The sequence below is a fragment of the Mustelus asterias genome, chromosome 10 (genome assembly GCF_964213995.1).
Source record: "Mustelus asterias chromosome 10, sMusAst1.hap1.1, whole genome shotgun sequence".
Classification (NCBI taxonomy): Eukaryota; Metazoa; Chordata; class Chondrichthyes; order Carcharhiniformes; family Triakidae; genus Mustelus; species Mustelus asterias.
In genome coordinates, this window is record NC_135810.1 from 60,653,790 (window position 1) to 60,673,725 (window position 19,936).

Consider the following 19,936-nt stretch of genomic DNA (forward strand, 5'->3'; position numbering starts at 1 on the left):
TCACTCACATACAATTCAACATGAAATAAATGCTAGTTACTGTAGCCATACAGAAAATATGACTTTATCCTCCCACTATTCTGTGTGGTTATTTAACACAGCAAATAAATCTGGTGCAGAACCTAGAGGGATGGCAAAGCAGCAGCATTTACAACCATACAAATATACAGCTAACAATCTGCTTAGCTACATACCCGCTCTGTTCCCCAAAGGACTGGAAACAGCTGTTAGCGTCAAATCCACTGGTGCCGACAATGTGCTGTGCTAATCTGATTCCACGGTTATAGGTCTTATCAAGCTCTTCTATTATAAAAGTCAATTCTCCGTAAAGCTGAGGTGCTGCTGTAAACTGCCAGAATAAGGCTGGAACATACATAAGGATTGCAACCAGCAGGAGAACATATGGAAAAACCTGCATTAAAAAAATCAAAAATAACAATTATGTTAATGCAGAAAAATGTTGATTTTCAACTAAAGTACTCATAAATTTTGCAAAAAGTACTTCACATTAAAACAGCTCGGATTTGATGTTACATCAATGCAGCTCAATTTTCCTCAATAGTGTATGAGGTACCTCACGACACTTTACATTATATATCCAACATTCTCTGGTGTTACAGCCCTGGAAGGGTTCTCGCTGTATACGACGGTGGGAGGACCTTAGATTGTGGCCTTTCCCCTTTGAGCCCTTGTGGAGTCTACCCCAAGCTTTAGTTTGTCCCTCAGCACAAAGTGCTTGGGATGTAACACTTGGCCATCAACAGCTCTTTTAAGACTATGCTTCATCACATACAGCCCAGCATAAAAGGATTTGCTGATCCTTATTATGTCAATGACGTTACCAAGCCACCTTCCTCCTTCAGGATGCTGATCACAAAGCTCTCTCCCTCTGTGTACCTTTTGGAAGAAGAAACGCAAGCACGCCTCATCCTTCTCCACAGAGTGAACACTGGGCTAGATGATGATCCTGGAGGTCACAGAGGAAAAGAACCACTATTGGCTCTTCACCTTTTGGAGATCCTGCTTGACATCAACACCCATCAACTACAGCAGGGGCAGGTTCTGCGTACTTGTTTCAATCGGGATAGATCCGTCTGCCCTATTCTCACTTTCTGAATACATTTGAAGATGAAGAATATTTTGACGTTTTCCTTGAGGACTCAAAGAGGGATTTCACAGTTCTCCAATCCCTGATTTTTGGGGTCAACTGTTTCATGTGCAGCTTCCATGTCCCCCTGCCAATCTTCTGATCTTTCTGTAGGAGGCAGTGGTCAGAGAATACACACAGTGGCCGGAATTTTACCGGCACGGCTCTCAGAACAGAATTCTCTGTTGGCCTCGGGCAGGATTTTATGAGCCTCGCCCGAGCGAGGTCATAAAATCCCGGTCAGTGTATCTCACCATGAGCAGTTGGGACATGAACAGGAAGTATACCCTGGAAAAGACAAGCTCATCTAATCTTGATGCAGCACTCCATTCCCAGGGTTGAAGATGTTGTGCAGCTTGCTATTTCCATCAGGAGTCTGGACATGGCATTCAGTTTGCTGTCAGCCCTGCCTGATCATCCAGCCATATTAATGATGCGGTTGAAATCACCACCTAATAATGTCCGGCCGTGAAGTCACCAGCAGCAGCGAGAGCTGCTGGAGAATGGTCAGTATCTCGCTATGCTAAGCTGGGTATACCAGAACTTTCAGCTTCCACTCTGTACAACTGAAATATATTAAACCCAACCTGCGTTTGTGACCTGGCTTACAGCAATGCCTTACTTTATGGTTGTGTAATTTCTCTCGCAGATATTTTGTAAGGCCAGATATTGAAATAAAAGAGAGATTCAAAAAATCTCTTCAATACGCCAAGTGAAGGACTCTCCTTTGGGACTTCTAGCCTACCCAATAAAACATTTTATTTATAATATTGTAAATAGAAATAAGCTGAGTTAACAGGGTTGAAGTTGCCAATGTTTGTGATGGAGGAGGGACGAGGTTGAGGGAAGTGTCAACGCCTGGTTGAGAGCTCAAAAGGAAGTTCAGTCCTTCTTAGGGAACCAGTGTATGTGTCTGGCACAAGTATCATTGGTAAAAATTATCATAGAGGCCAGCCAAGGGGTGAATATAGACCCAACTACGGGCCAGGATTATATCCCAGAAACACCACCCTGTCACCAACACTAAAAGTTTGGCCAGCCATTTCTTTTTCAAAATGCAGACCCCACCCCTGTATGTGTGAGGATCTACGGGGCGATTCTCCCAGCCCACTGCGCTGCTAGAGACATCGGTGGAGACCATTTAGTGGGCTTCCCATGGGCACCATGTGTCTCCCGGGCAGCAGCTGATTGAAATAATTAAATGAGCATTTTAATATCATTAGCGGGCCCAGGACTGACATCTCCGAGCCCGCTAGCCTCTCCTACTCTGCCAGGCGGGTTTCACTCCAGCGGGGTTTACAACAGCTCCCCACTGACGGGGAACAGGCAGCCAACCCCGCTGCAGTACAGGGAGGGCAAGGAGGCCCCCCAAGGAGGTTGGGGGTAAAGCAGGGTACCCCCTGGGCAGTGCCAGTCTGGCCCACTGGCACTGCCAAAGGGACAAAGTTGCAATGCCCAAGGGGCATCTTGGCACTGCCTACAGGGCATCAGACAGTGCCAAGAGGCAGGGTCAGAGGGAGAGGGGCCTATTGTGGGGTAAGGCCTATGTAGGTGGGGGGGGGGTTCCACTGCCACTCTGCACTTGGGATCAGTGACAGAGGGAAGGAAGAGGATAATTGGGACTGGCCATCAGGGTGGTGGTGGGGGTCAGTACTGCGGGGGCTGGGGGAGGAGTGTGTGGGGGTGGGGGGAGATTGAGGTGGGCTGGAGGGATTGAGGTGGCCTGGGTGTTTGGGACTTGACCGGAGATGTCTGGGACCCAGCGATGCAGGGTTGCTATGCTGGCCAGTGATCCAGAGGCTGTGACTCACTCCGCACTATGCTGCTGGCTTCTCCAGCGGGAATAGGTCCCACACACAGATTTTCAACGTGAGTCTCGCTAGGGCTCTCTGCAATGCACAGAGCATGTGGGAGGTTCATTTTGAAAATCACACTAAAAAACCAGCGGGATTTACTCCCGTTTTTACGCAAATTAGAATTTGTTTGGGAGAATCCCGGCCTACATGTTTCTTCTGCTTGAACATTAGCTTCAGCAGGATCATCAGCCAAGATCTTGGACAGCTGCATCTCACTCCTAATGCCAACATGTGCCACCTTACAGGTTCTGGGGTTTACATTTTTAGTTACAAAGCCTAACATAGGTGAAACAGCACATCAAAGATAGATTGGCTTCATGAACAAAGTGCTGTAAAGTAACTGATTCGAAACATTGCACAACGGAAGTAGCAAAATTTCCCAAAAAGACTTGCATCTCACATGCATACGTACACAGGTAAACACATGTACACATACATAGATGTGGGCGGCACAGTATCACAGAGCACTGCTGCCTCACAGTGCCAGGGACCTGGGTTTGAGTCCCGGCCTGGTCATTGTCTGTGTGGAGTTTGCACATTCTCCCTGTGTCTGCGTGGGTTTCCTCTGGGTGCTCCGGTTTCCCCTCACAGTCTGAAAGACATGCTGGTTGGGTGCATTGACCCAAACAAGCACCAGAGTGTGGCGACTAGGGGAATTTCACAGTAATTACATTGCAGCGTTAATGTAGGCCTTTAATAAATAAACTTTAAAAGAAACATAGGGGGTGATTCTCCCAATAGTGCTGAATTGGCAGGAAAACTGGTCTAAATCACAACTGTTTTTTCAGTGCAACTTCAGACCTGAATCTCCCCACTCTGTGCAATGCAGAGGTCACAATCGTGAATATCATTAAACGCTCGGTGGGCGGGGCCTATTCGCACCAAAGAGCCTGAAATCGGTGGGATGAGCGGGAACCCGCGCATGCGCACATCGCTGGGAGATCGCTGAAAAGACTACCCAGCATCCAGATCACTGCCATCCAACAGACATCGCTGGCCCCCACAGACATGGCTGGCCTCATTGCTGGTCCGCACAACCCCCCCACACACATCGCTGGCCCCCGTCCCCAATACAGACATCACTGGCTCCCCTCCCCAATACAGACATCACTGCACCCCCTCCCCAATACAGACATCGCTGGCTCCCCTCCCCAATACAGACATCACTGCACCCCCTCCCCAATACAGACATCACTGCACCCCCTCCCCAATACAGTCACGTGCCCCCCCCTCCCCTATACAGTCATCGTGGCCCCCCTCCCCAATACAGACATCGCTGGCCCCCCTCCCCCATACAGTCATCACTGCACCCCCTCCCCAATACAGACATCACTGCACCCCCTCCCCAATACAGTCACGTGCCCCCCCCTCCCCAATACAGACATCGCTGGCCCCCCTCCCCCATACAGTCATCGTGGCCCCCCTCCCCAATACAGATATCATGGCCCCCCTCCCCCATACAGACATCGCTGGCCCCCCTCCCCCATACAGATATCGTGGCCCCCCCTCCCCAATACAGATATCGTGGCCCCCTCCCCCATACAGTCATCGTGGCCCCCCTCCCCAATACAGATATCATGGCCCCCCTCCACCATACAGACATCGCTGGCCTCCCTCCCCCATCTCCCCCCACACACAGACATGGCTGCCTGTTCACCCCACACCCCCAGGGTTCTGGATAATGCAGGTACCGAATCCCTCCATCCCTTGAACATACTGTCCTCACTGCTGCCCTGCAGAGAACTTGCATTGTGCTGTCATGCACAACCCCAGCTTGTGATCATTCCCTGATAGATGGCATGGAGGAGAGGATCTTCCCCAGCTAGGGCCCTCACACAACGGGTGCATCCGCCATGGCATTGTGGGAGGAGGTGGCAGAAGTGGTGAATGCCAGGAGCCTGACCGGTCTGGCCGGCAAGCGTGAGTGAGCATCTCACTTGGAACCCCGCACGTGCTTGGTATGGATCTCAAACCCTGCTGAGGACCTGAAGGGCATGCAACAAGTTACCCTTCCCCCAGGAACAGAATCTTAACCCCTTCCCCTCACCCCTCAATGAGCACCCTTCAGTGGTGACCGCTTTCCCCGAAACTGCCAGCGCAATGCCCGAGACACAGGCACACATTGCGCACCATGCACTGCAATATATTAATGCTTACTATCCACCTTATGTTCCCACAGGAAAAGAGCATTCACAATGTATGCAAGATGACACAGACTGGTGGTGGTGTGCCTGACCTGCAGCAGCTGACTAGCGTCGAGGAGCGTGCCATGGAGCTGGCAGGGGGTGATGGGTCATGCCGATTGGTCACCGACAGCCAGGTCGGCGTCCAGCATGCAAGTGAACAGAAACGCACCCTCAACCCAGGTCCTCCTCGAAGTAAGTGCGATGCTGCATGGAATGTTTTGCCTCCCTTCCCCTAATGTGTGCTCTTTATTGCAGCTCTGGACCCAGAGGAACGAGGCCTTTCGGGTGTTGCCACCGCCCCTGCTGCTCTGGAGCAAACTGCCCACGACCCCCTGGATGACACCTCGGAGGGAGGCACTGAGGAATCCTCTGAGGGCAGCACCACTGAAGCGTCACCAGCATGGACCACACAACCCACCAACAGAGAGACGATCACCATGGTGAGTACCTTTAGTGTTGAGGCTTCTGGGTCACGAACTGGTGAGCACATCACAGACATTGATACACATCAGGTGGAAGTGGGCACATCCGAGGGCTCAGGCTCACAGAGGTCTGCCGGAGGCCAAGATTCAGCTGTCCCCAAGCCAGCTGCTGGGCCTCTGGGTTTGTTCCTCCCAAGGCTGGTGGAGATGCATCAGGAAACCCGGGGGTTGTGGAAGGGCTGTCAGCAACAATGCTGCAACTGCAAGGCTGTATAGGGAAGTCAATCAGAGTGCTGTTGCAGGAGGTGGTGCCGACACAGCATGAGACCCAGGCCAACACTGCAAGGGAGGCGACTGCAGTGGACCCTCTGGCTCAGGGGTCTTTCTTCATGGGTGACAGGGCCTAGGCCATCCTGGAGACACTACCGGCCACGGGCGAGTGTGTTTCCGGCATCCAGGAGGCACAGCATATGATGGCCATGGGTGTTGGGGGCATGTGGGAGACACTGCTGGCCATGGCTGGGACTCTCGCAGGCATTCTGGAGACACAGCAGGCCGTGGCTGTGAGCCTCGACAACTTAGCCCAGGCTCAAAGGGCTACTGCTGAGGGGCTCCAGAGCCTGGCTCGCTCACAGAATGCTGAAGAGGAGGGGCTCCGGAGCTTGGCCAAGTCTCAGGGGGCCAAGGCTGAGGGATCACACATCATGGGGCAGACGCATCTAGGCCTCCAGGACTGGCAGAGCCAGGTGATGCTGGAGCTTCTGGAGCTCAGTCCAGCTATGCTGGCGTCCCATGGAATGTCCCCGGGACCTCTGGGCACCCCAAGGGAGGAGGAAGGGCTTGAGCCCATGCCGGGACCTTCCACTCAGGAGATCCCAGACATTCCGAGACCTTCCGATTCCCCCCTTCCTCACACCGGGGCATCTCAGGGCCAGCGAAATAAACAGGGTGGCACCAAAACTGTGCCATCTGCAAGCCAGCTGGGGCCCTCCAGGTCCTGGCCACCCAGGGCATCACAGGCAACGGGGCGTGCATCACAGCTGGACACCTCCATCTCCGATGTGCATCCTGGGGTAGCACCTAGAAGAAGCAGTAGACCGCACAAAGAAAGTTGTAGTTCACTAAGAGGGCACGGGTGAAGGTTACCAGTAGTCAGGATTTATTAATCAATAACATTAAGAACACAATAAACTGTTAATTGCACTTCACTGCTGTGACTAATGTGTCTCTGATTCTCCACCCCATCCTCCCACCCTCCCCACAGGGCTGGTCTCCATTCCCATGCATAGGAGGTGCTGTCTGTTGTGCCCTGCGTGACTCAGCCACATGTTTCAGAGTGCCTGTCCTACCTTCCCCAACATCCACCAGACCCTTGGTGCAAGTGTCCCTCCCCCCACTGGCCAAAAAACGTGTCCCCCCCAACCTTTACAGCTACGTGGGCCAGGGTGGCAGTGTGTGCATTCGGAGTACAGATAGGAGTCAGACTTGAGTTGCACCAGGGGCAAATCCCAGTGTGTACAACAGCAAGTCGTCATCATCCTCCAGCCTTCAACCAAGACTTGCAACCATTGCCAGCCCAGGCACATTAACAGGTTCAGATGTTTCTGGGGGATTTGGTGGTGGGATGACAGAGGTTGGGGAAGGGTGATGTGATGGTTTGAAGGCCCAGGTCGGTTTGGAGGGGGAATAGCAGCTGCACCTGCTCCCGGGGTGTGGTAGTTGCAGCCCCCTCACTGCACAGCACCAGCGTCCCTCGCTGCCCTTCCTTGCCGGACACCTGCCATCACCGTCCACCCTCTTCCCTCCGGCTCTTCATATGGCGGGATGTCCACCTCACTCCTTCACCGCTCCTCCTCCTCCTGCTCCAGCTGGTCTCCCCGCTGCTGGGCAATGATGTGCAGAGCGCAGCAAACGATCACGATGAGTGAAGCATGCACAGGGACATACAGGGACAAGCAGCCGAAGCACATCTTAAGCAGGCCAATGCATCGCTCTACGATGGACCGGGTGGCTGCATGGGCCTCGCTGTTGCGGGTCTCGGTCTCGGGCCTCTGCACAGGTGTCATCAGCCATGACCTTAGTGGGTATCCTTTGTCACCCAATAGCCATCCCGGGAGCCTAGGCTGGTCTTCAAAGACCCCAGGGGTGTCTGACTGCCTGAGCACAAAGCTGTCATGGACACTCCCTGGGTGGCGTGCATCGACCTGCATGATCTTCATTTGATGGTCGCAAACAATTTGGACGTTCAGGGAGTGGAACCCCTTCCTGTTCACAAAGTGCTGTGGTCCTGCATGTGGGGCCCGCAGGCAATGTGTGTCCCGTCCACTGCTCCCTGGACATTGGGAATCCCAGCAGTGGAAGCAAAGCTGAGAGTCCCGGCCTCCTGCTGTGCACAGCCCACATCGAAATTTATGTACTGCCCTGCCTGGGCACACAGGACATCTGTGGCCGGCCATACACATCTGCGCACGGAGGCCTGGGAGCCACTGGGTGCCTGAAATGAGCTGGAGGCATAAAAATTCAGGGCAGCCGTAACCTTCACATCAACAGGGAGCGAGTGGCCGCCTCTCCCCTGAGGTGCCAGGCGTGTGAGCACCTCACAAAGGTGTCGCACCGTGGTCTTGGAGAGTCGCAGTTGGCGACGGCACATCTCCTCCGAGAGAGCCTCAAATGTATTGCGGGGCCTGTACCTCCTTGGCCTCGGCACCCTCCGCCTTCTGTGCACCTTCTCGGGAGCCTGCTCACCCACCTCCTGGTCCTCAGCGGCAGCCCCCTGCCCTCCATCCTGAGGGACTGGTAGTGGTTCCTGCGGTGGTTTCTCCATGCCCACCACATCCTGAGCCACCGCCTCCTCCGCCCTTGCTGCCACCACATGTGGGGCCCCACCTGCCACTGGGTTAATACCAGTGGCATCAGGATCAGACCTGCGTGCATCTCCCAGGCCATTTTTTTCCAGTTGGGAGAGGCGCGCGGGTCGTAAACACTCGTGGGGAACCCGCGAAATAGCCGATTCGCGCCTACAACCCGACCCGCCAGAAAATCTGCGGGTCACGATGGGAGAATTGCCCCCATAGACTTAGACAGACACATACACACGTGCACAGACAGACACACACGTGCACAGACAGACACACACGTGCACACAGACACACACACACGTGCACAGACAGACACACACGTGCACAGACAGACACACACGTGCACAGACAGACACACACGTGCACAGACAGACACACACGTGCACCAGCTTAGACAATACACGACAATGTAACTAGATACAGCCTTTCACAAATGGATGTGGGAACTGGACCACATTCAGGTTAATTCCTGTAAAACACAACTTGAATTATATGTGTTGCAAGGAACAAGTGATATTTAATGGAGATGACCTGGTCTTGTCCTCTGGCTGAAGAGCCAGAAAAAGCCCTGCGTTGCCTGTTTTTGAGATGGCCTGCTGTATTAAGTGCCACGTAACTGGACAGCAGTGGACCTTCCCTGGGAACAAGGAGCCCAAGGGCATAAATCCCACCTGCCAAGAGCTGCCAGCCAATCAGAAACTGGCAGCTCTCCTGAATGGCAGTGCCACTGGATAATCATTGGCCGCTGCCAGAGCCACAACAGGCCAAGACCAGGTATCATCATCGGATCCCAGCCCATTGGTGAGTGACGGTGGGAGGGAGGTCAAGGAGTTGGGCCCCGGACGGAAAGAGGGAGGTCTACTGTAAGAGCATGGGATTGCTTTTAGCAGGCACCACCAAGCACCCAGACCCCCATCCACACCCCACTCTCCCCCCACTCCAACACCTTTTAATGCTGGCTCCCTCGATCAGGCACTCAGTGCCTTTGAACAGGACACTCTCCTCGGACCCACAACCCAGCTTCTACTGGGTTTATTTATGATGGTCCCCACATGTGGGACCCCACCTGCCACTGGGTTAATACCAATCGCATCAGGATGAGACCTTTAAGTGGGCATTAAGTGCCTCAACTGGTGGCAGGTGCCTAACCATCTGCCACGCTCCTGCCAGTTTAACTTTTTCCCCTTGCACCAAACACGGGCAAGGGAGTCACACTCTGCCCTACTTTTCAGTTAGGTATTAATCAGCTGCTGTATGACCAAGTCGTTGGCTGTTTAGGAAATCTGGTGGAAAGGTATTTACTTGTAAAGAAAGAGGTTGATGTAAATGGCCCCACCATAAGAAGTAGCTTTGAATGAAAATAAGAAAGATATCTGGGATCGGCAAACCAATTAATTCCAAAATAACAAACCTCTTCGGGGAAGAAACAGTCCACCAATCATGGAAGAATCGTGACAAGAAGTCTACATTAGTTATTAAAGATCAGAACATCGCAGTAAATGATCTCCAATATACCCAGTGAAAATGCCCGAGGGTGCTTCGAGACATCATTAAAACCAATATGTTAGAATCTGGTTCTGACTAGTGTTTTGAAAGCAATCGTTTTATAATTGTTTACAGCTAAAGACATTAATTTTTAAAATATATTCATACATGTCTAGCCAATTCTGACCCAGTGTAACTAAATGGTTCACCAAGCATAGAATGTTCAAAGTAACATTTTATCCTTTAAAATACATAAATGCATCTGATCCAGTGAAGTTCTTGCAGCAGTTCAAGCAATGATTTTCACAGTTTTAAAAGATGCGAAAATAGCAAAGCAAGACTGATTCATGTATTCTGCCACAGCTAACAGTATAATTGCAGCTTCATTAAATAAATCGTGATTGCAATTACAAAATAATTCTAAACTCTAGTATCTTAACTTTCAAAATGTTTTACAAGGCTGTCATTTTTACTAACAGAGGACATATTGAGGACACATTCTGATGGAGCACTCTTTCAAAGTCTGATGCACAACACAAGCAGCAGCTTTAAAGGAAGAACCATAAAAATTCCAAGTATCAATGTGTGACTACATGGCGCATTAGAGCAATAAGTTCAGAGATCCCAAACTTGATGGGATATCTATGTTGGTGGAGAGGATGGGGAGGATTTTTGATTGCTGCATTACGTAGAGGCTTTGTGTCTTCTTTCTAAAACAGGATTCCACCTGGAAGCCAGGGTGATTGACATGGTTCTGTGTTGGGTGGTGAATACTCTGGAGGAGGCTGCAGGTACAGGTAGGGATCCTGCTGCAGGGATAGTGGGAGTGTGGGGGTGAGGGGTGGGGCGGATGGAGGAAGGTGTCTGCTGGTGGAGGGGTTCCACTGATAGGTCTGCTAAAGGAATTTGGAAGGGAAAGACTCTTCCTGGCCCACTGTAAAAGTCTCATAAAAGAAGGTATCCTTTCCATGAAGCTGTCCTCACTCCCTTTTACCTGCTAGGTTTAAACAGGTTTAGAAAAACCCCCTGAAGCTTGGAAGACAAGTTCAACATGAAGCAGCCACATTATACTTCGAGGGAGCAGAATGATCGTCCAGCCTTTCCCTGGCTCTATAAAATCTAGTAGTGGGTAAATTGGAGGCAGATTGGTGTTAAGATTGAGGGGGGGGGGAATTTTCTCGTCACATCCGGCACAGGATTCATGCCGGGCGGAGGGAGGGAGGGGGGGGGGGGGGTGCGGTGGCAGGGCACACAAAGGTCCATTGACCTCAGGCAGGATTCTCCAGTTTTGTGTATCATAAATACAATGGGCAGAACCTTACAAGAATTTGGGCAAAGTGTTAGTTCTGGTGGGAAAACTGGCGTGGGACTCCAGCTCCACTGGCCAGTTTTCTCTCTAGATCATGTCCCTTTAACTGGAAGAAAGTAGGCATGGTTTGTGCCGTTACTCTGGTGGGTCGGCAACTTTTAGAGCCAGGAACCAGCTCCACTGAGGACAAAGTGCATTCTTTAAAGGGCGCCCCAATCATAGAAACAGAAATACCTCTCCATCCTCCACCACGGAGGTATCTGTGGCCTTTCTCCCCATCCCGATCGTCCCTGGCACTCTCCCCCCTCACCCCCACCCTGATCAATGCCAGTGAGAGTCGCGATTTCTGGATTTCGCTGGATCTCAAGCCCCCCCCGATGATTTCGTGGCAGGGGAGTGTGGGCTCAAGATCCCGAACATGAAGTAATCTTCGAGCTCATTGTTGTTTGCGGGATATCAGTGATGCGGAATGACTGCTGTCGTTGCTAATGTAATCACACTTCAAAAGCAATTTATTATAGAGTTTAGAAATGTTTCAATATGATAATCAATAAATAAATGCAAACTTTTTCTTGTATAGACCAATATTCCTCTGGCTGTAGAACATCAGGGGTGATAATACTTAGGGGTTTAAGATGATTGAGGGATTTGATAGATGAGATAGAAAGGAAATATTTTCTCTGGTGGAGGAGTCCGGAATGGGGGGGGGGGGGGGGGGGCATAATTTTAAAATTAGAATTGGGTCATTCAGGGGTAACCTGAGGAAGCGGTGGGAATATTAAACTCTCGCAAGAGGGCCATTGTGGGATTTGCGCAGCGAGATCTCAGTTCATGCCTAAAAGGGGGCGTGAACCTGATTTCCATGAAATTGACTATATTACAATATTATTAAACGGCTTAATGCCACTATTGCTTCCAGGAGCATTGAATACTCCCCCATGGGTGTGACATCACGCCAGTGGGAATCACTGGGTTCCAAACACGGAGACCAGTTGTGATGACCGCACGGACTGCGTGGAGCTGAGTATAACCCTGGAATGGTGAGGGTCATCCTGACCCGCTGGGGTGCGTGTTCTCATTATGGGGGGGGGATTGTGCCTGCATGGTATGGGGGTGTAGTGGGGACAGCACTAATGTCCCGATGCTGGCAAAGATGGGTGGTGGGGGGGCGCGTGGTTGGGTCATCCTGATACTTGTGTGGTGTGGCCGGGGTGACCCGAATATTGAGTGTTGAGGGGGAAGTTGCTCCTCTGTGGCTGAGGGTTGGGAGTGTTCCCTTTGTCTGCCGGGGGGTCCCAGTGTCCTTTGGGGACCTTTCACTTTTCTTTGAGATCAGGGCACCCTTTAAAAAAGGCATCCCTTCCTCTCTATGAATGTCCAACCCCATGAGAATGACAGCGCAATTCACGGCCCCCTGCTTTTTATGACAAAGTATCAGAAAATCGGGAGCAAAACCTGGCTATGTTCTGCGGAGAAAGGCACCAGTTTTCAGTCAGAACCTGATACTCTGCCATTTTTTCAGAAAATTCTGCCCAATATTGAAGCTTTCACAAATTGAACAAATTTGCACAGATCTTCTAATGTAATTAAACCTGAACCTTTCTCATCAGAATAATAAATCCCAAGTTTTACAACATGCTGTAAAACCAGCTTATTTCCCACAGGCTCTTTCTAATTGCACATGGAGCAGACACTAATTCCAACATGGGAATGAAGAAGTTGCCTGGAGTAAGTTCAAAAGTTTAATACTCAGCCCACAAAGCCCCATTACACAAAACACAATGTCCTGAATAAGCACCTGTAAATCAGAATTCCACTGATGGCACTCTCTCCCCTCCACACCCTGCCACGTGTACTAGGAATATGACCCACGTCAGCTTGTAAACAAGACATTTGTACCTTTTGCTTGACAGCTCATATTTGAAATATGTTTGGGACAATAAATAAAATATAACTGGTACACGCAGTAACCACATTTTGAAATCCCTCTCAATGAAGAACAAGGAACAATACAGCACAGGAACAGGCCCTTCGGCTGACCAAGCCTGTGCAGATACACAATTTCTATTCCTCTGTTTGCCTCCCGTTCATGTGTCTATCAAGATACAACTTGAACGTTGTTAATGGGCCTGCTTCCAACACCTCCACTGGCAGTGCGTTCCAAGCACCCACCACCCTCTATGTGAAAAACTTTCCCCACATATCTCCCCTAAACTTACCACTTCTCACCTTAAACCGGTGCTCTCTTGTAGTCGACACTCCCCCCCCACCGCCCCCCCCCACCCCCAGAAAAAGCCTCTGATTGTCCACCCTATCTATGCCCCTCGTAAATTTGTAGACTTCTATCAGGTCACCCCTCAGCATCCGTTTTTCCAGTGAAAACAATCTGAATTTATCCAAACTCATTTCATACCTAACATCCGTCAGACCAAGCAACAGCCTGGTAAACCTTCTTTGCACCCTCTCCAAAGGGGGAGACGATGGCCTAATGGTATTATCGCTAGACTATTAATCCAGAAACTCAGCTTATGTTCTCGGGACCCAGGTTCAAATCCCACCCCGATAGATGGTGGAATTTGAATTCACTAAAAAATATCTGGAATTAAGAATCTACTGATGATCATGAAATCATTGTCGATTGTCGAATAAACCCATCCGGTTTACTAATGTCCTTTAGGGAAGGAAATCTACCATCCTTACCCAGTCTGGCCGATATGTGACTCCAGAATCATAACAATGTGGTTGACTCTCAAGTGCCCCCTGAAGAAGGGCAACTAGGGATGGGCAATAAATGTTGGCCAGCCAGCGACACCCATGTCCCATGAATGAATAAAAGAAGCATCCAAGTCTTTCTGGTAATGTGGTGACCAGAATTGCATGCAATATTCCAAATGCGGCCTAACTAAAGTTCTATACAGCTGTAACATAACTTGCCAACTTTTATACTCGATCCCCTGGCCAATGAAGGCAAGAATGCAGTATGCCTTCTTGACCACCTTAACCACCTGTGTTGCCACTCTCAGGGATCCGTGGACCTGTATGCCCTCTGTATGTCAATGCTCACAAGGGTTCTGCCATTTACTGTCTAATTCACAAAGGAATTTGTTCTAATATGTAATCATATAGCACAGATGGAAACAAACCATTAAATCACATCATGCCAGTTCCAGATCTTTTAAAGAGCTAAACATTAGTCCCACTATCCTTCTGTTTTCCCAACGCCATGTCAAATGTTTCATTTTGAAGTAAATATCTGACTCCCTTTCTGAAATTTACTATTGAATCTGCTTCCACCATTGTATTCCAGATCACCATGACACACTGGGCCTGATTTTACCATTTTCATTCTAAGTGCCGAATCTGGGCGTAATGCAGATCCGACTTAGATTGGCAAACGCGGTGGTAAAGGGGGAAATGCTGATAAAGTTGGGCGGGCAGTTCATTAATTCAATTTAAATGCATGCAAATGCATTTAAATCGCCGTTGCGCCCGTTTTGGGCATGAAGCGGATCGCCGCCATTCCCGGGTTTCGGTAAAGTGGCTATCTGCGCGGACGCAGGTGCGGATCGCGATAATGGCCTCTCACCCGACTTTACCAAAATAGGGCCCACTGTGTAAAGGATATTTTCATCACCTTTCTGGTTTTCTTGTCAAACATCTTAAAATGTGGGGTATGCTTTGCTTCTCTGTGGCCAAATTTAATTTAGCAGACATCATGCAACTTGCGATTGTGGGTAATTATTAAAATGGTGCAGTTTCTACTTATGATAAACAATGGTAGCTCAGAGCAGTAAGTGATGATGATAAAAAATATGCTGGAGTGGTTAAGTTTAAAAGTTTCAGTTGAAAAGTATGACAAGTGAATCTTTGAAGCAGCATTGAAGTGCAGGGTGAAAGTTATGGTCTTTCTGCATTGTGTACTAGTAGGAATGGACAATTTCCTCAGAAGTCAATGACCGGGTGTGTTAAAAAGAACATATCATCAGGTGTAATCCATTGAAAAATATTCACAGGAATGTTGCTCAACAGGTATTAATAGAATTGCACGCACACCAGCTCTGACGAAAGGTCATCCAGACTCGAAATGTTACCTCTATTCTCCCTCCACAGATACTGTTAAGCATGCTGAGATTTTCCAGCAAATTCTGCTTTTGTTGCATGCACACCTTCTTGGGAGCAGAAGATCAGAACTGACAGGGAAAACCAAGTCTCAGAGCTGCTCTGCACTTTTACCAGTAATATAGTGGAGATAGAAAGAGAGACAAAGATAGAAAGACTGCTTTTTATGGGGAAGTTGGGTGGGTGAAAAGTAGCTGGGGGGAGCGGTATGTGTGGGGGGGGGGGGGAGAGTACATTACACACAAGCCCCAAAATTGAAAGTGAATCCGTGGACACAGAATCTTGCCTGATCTTAATGATCACCACCGTAAGTTTTGTTTTTATTGGCCTCCCTGAACCTTGATTCACTTCTGTTCTCCCAGTCAATGAGGAAACACAAAACTGTATTTAATTATTAACCTTCCCTAGACATCTTCTAGTCAGCGATCTATCTCCCAGCATGACTGGCCATACAGGCAAGCTGGCATTGCTCCTCTCTCATGCAGTCAACTAAAACTGAAAGTCAGACCCCGATTAGAAGGGTCAATGGACTCAAAACGTTTTTCTTTCCACAGGTGCTCTCATCTATCCAGCATTTTCTGATTTGGTTCCCGATTATATCACCAGGCCCTGGTCTGCATGTGTAAAGAAGGTCCCATTGGTTTCGGTGGGTATTTGGCAGCACAATATCATAAAGATATGGCTGGAAGGTAGTGGGATCAATGGGGCTAAGTAACTGCCCTCATTTCTGGCACAGATACAATGGGCCAAATGGCTTACTCTGTGATTCTATCAATTTAATGGCCTTCCTGTCTGGCAGAAACTAAACATCATAGTAAGTGCCGCATGGTAATACTGGACAAATGTGTACAACAAGGTACAACCAGTGCTTAGCAAACCATTAATATGGCAAAAATAATTCCAACCTCATTTCATGGCATCTTCCACCTTAGGTAAAGCTCGACTTTACCCCTGTCTTAGCTCATGTGCTGAAACCTTCATCCATGCCTTTGTTACCTCTAGACTTGACTATTAAAACTGGCTGGTCTGCCACAGTCTATTGAGGTGATTCAGAACTATGCTGCTTGTAACGTGAAGCAACTCCTGTTCCCTCAACATGCCTGTGCTTGCTGACATGCACTGGCTCCCAGTCAAGCAATGTCTTATAAATATAACCTGTCGTTGCTGTCACACAAGGACCATATTTTGACCTTTTGCCAGATTTTCTACATCTTCTGTTTGCTTTTTGAATGAAAGCAAAGGATTACCACTTTGACCCAATTCAACTTATGACTCTTGAATATTGCATGAACAACAACACGACAAACCAAATATATAATTAACACAGGCAAGAGTGGCTTTTGTTCCCCAGCACAGAAGTTATCGCCCAGGCTTACTCATGTTTTTGCTACACTGTCAAATGATAGGTTGTGAAATTAGTCTGAAGCACTATCGCAAAATACATCTCTAGCAAATTGGCAACCCATTTCATAACCTGCCAAGTTTTCTTTATATTAACATCAATGAAAAAGTAAAATTATATGGAATATGGAGTTGCTAACTCATTATCATGTGTTTTAAGCTTCCACAGAAGTACAAATTTACCCCCAAAGTGCCATTCTGAATCATGTTTTATTTAAATAGCTAACCAAATTAAAAAGATGTTGGAATTATTACAGTTCTTGGAACATATCTTCCAAACACAACTGAAAATCTGCCAATCAATGGTTTCATGTGTGTTGCTCAGTCATGTTATTACAAATTTCTACATATTTCCATAATTGATTAGTTCCACCTTGATCACATGACCCTCTCTCAATTATTCCTCAATTTCACATGCACAAAAATTTTCAACAGTGAAACATTACCAATCCTACCAGAGTGGGAAAGGAAGGAAACCCACAGGGATTTAATTTGCAGTGGACTGAATAATTTGTTTTTATTGTTCACTGCATGTGGACATTGCTGGCAAGGCTAGCGTTTATTACCTATCCTTAAATTCGCATGAGATGGTGGTGTGAGTTGCAATCTTGAACTGCTGCAGTTTATGTGGTGTAGGTACATTTACAGTGCAGTTAGGGAGTTCCAGGATTTTGACCGAGCAACAATGAAGGAACAGCAATATAGTTCCGAATCAGGATGGTTGTGACTTGGAGGGAAGTAATAAGTGACGGTGTTCCCATGTATCTGCTGTCCTTGTCCGTCTAGGTGTTCAAGGTGGCTAGTTTGGAAGGTGCTGTTGAAGGAGCCTTGACGAGTTGCTACAGTGCATCTTGCTGATAGCACTGTGATGATGGAAGTTTTTTTCATTTTTAGGATTACTTTGGTATTCTATATAGGTAAAGAAAGCTGTGAGTGTGTGTGTGTATGTCCATGATTAATTAAACTAGGGGAGATTAATAGAGACATCTTGGGTAGGATTCTCCCAAAAAAATTCTAAGAGTCGAATTTGCGTAAAAACTGGAGTAAAACCTGCTGGTTTTTTCAGCGGGATTTTCAAAATGAATCTCCCACACTCTGCACATCAGAGAGTGCCCTAGCATGATTCATGCGAAAAAGCTGTGGGCAGGGCCTATTCCCACTGGAGAGGCCGACAGCATAGCGCTGAGCGGACCACTGCGCACGCGCCGATCTGTCAGCACTGAAATCGACACATGTGCCGTAACGCCGCGCTGCTGACCTCGCAATTGCTGGCCAGCTCAATCACTGGCCAGCCCCACGACCCCGCATCGCTGGCCATATGACCCCCCACCCACCCACCAATCGCTAGCCCCCCGGACATGTCCAGGATAGCTTTGACCACCCCGGCAGTCCTGATCTCCCCCCTCACCCTGATGGCCAACCCCGATCACTGACCTCCCTTCCTCTGCCATGGATCCCAATGCAGAGTGGCAGCAGGGCCCCCTCCCCCACCCTGATTGACCTCCCCCAGGAGGCCCCGCGCCATATAGGCCCCATCCCCTCTGGCCCCACCCCCTTGGCACTGCCCGATGCCTGGTGGGCAGTGCCAAATGCTCCTTGGGCATTGCCACTTTGCCCCTTGGGAAGTGCCAGGGGGCCAGGTGTTTGACTATCAGAGTGCAGCCTGATGAGCCTGTGGGACAGCTCTCCCAAATTTGGCACAAGGCTTCAGATATTAGTGAAGAATACTAATATTACATTGTTCACTGGGCCTGCATATGCCTTCATCATGTCTGATGCCCAAGTCACTGCCAGGCAATCCTTTGTGTCTTCTTATTGGGCTTTTTCATTGTGGTTTTGATAGAAATGAGTGGCTTACTTGGCCATTTTAGAAGGCCCAACAATCAACAGTAGTGCTATGAGTCTGAAGTCACATATGGACCAGACCAGATATTGACAGCAGATTATCCTCCCTCAAGAACATTAGCAAACCTGATGGGGTTTTACAACAATTCTGTAGTTTCATGGGTCACCATTATTAATATTATATTTTTATTCCAGATTGTATTTAATTAATTGAATTTAAATTACCCAGATTCGAATAGATAAGGGACTTTTCAGACAACTGCATTTCAGATAACAGCAGTATATATTCGTGTGAGCATTAAGTACAATGGTTGATGTGACATTTACACAAAGCAATATATAATGTTAGCTTATATTTAATAATATTTAAGAAATGCACTATGACTGTTTAGGTTTAAATGCAGGAGGTTAGTTTGAAGCACAATGAGGTAAAACTGATGAAGCAGGAAAGGTGACTCCAGTCAATTCACTAAAACTAAGCTCAGGACAGAATCAACAAAGTGAAACATGTATTATATGTAGCAGTTAAATGGCTACATGAGCAAAGAATTGTGTATGTTTTTCCATTAATGTCTTCATGATGCAGAATTAAACCGGAACAGCATAATTGTTATTTTGCAATATAAACTGGAAAGGGATAACTTTGCCAATCATATACTGTGACCCTCAGAACTAAATATTACTAACATTCGTTAAGTTGAACCTAGACGAGACTCCACATTTGTCAAGAGTTATTCATAGGGTTGGTATCAAGCAGAGATCAGCTTCTAGATCATTCTGTTTGAAAACTCCATTGCAAACCCAACATGTCAGCTGCTGATGAACATTCCTGTTACAATATAAAGTACATAAGAACATAAGAACTAGGAGCAGGAGTAGGCCATCTGGCCCCTTGAGCCTGCTCGCCATTCAATAAGATCATGGCTGATCTTTTCGTGGATTCAGCTCCACTTATCCGCCCACTCACCAAAACCCTTAATTCCTTTACTGTTCAAAACTTTATCTATCCTTGCCTTAAAAACATTCAATGAGGTAGCCTCAACTGCTTCACTGGGCAGGGAATTCCACAGATTCATAACCCTTTGCGTGAAGAAGTTCCTCCTCAACTCAGTCCTAAATCTGCTTCCCCTTATTTTGAGGCCATGCCCCCTAGTTCTAGTTTCACCTGCCAGTGGAAACAACTTCCCTGCTTCTATCTTATCTATTCCCTTCATAATCTTATATGTTTCTATGAGATCTCCCCTCATTCTTCTGAATTCCAATGAGTATAGCCCCAGTCTACTCAGTCTCTCCTCATAAGCCAACCCT

At 48.4% G+C, this 19,936-nt stretch overlaps 1 protein-coding gene across 1 annotated transcript in view; it reads right to left on the reverse strand.

Moving 5' to 3' along the window:
- Positions 1–19,936, reverse strand: part of panx1a (pannexin 1a) — a 46,870-nt gene that overhangs the window by 13,559 nt on the left and 13,375 nt on the right. Inside the window, exon 3 of the mRNA XM_078221798.1 lies at positions 195–412. Coding sequence (XP_078077924.1) covers positions 195–412 — 218 coding nt within the window. The remainder of the gene's footprint in view (positions 1–194; positions 413–19,936) is intronic.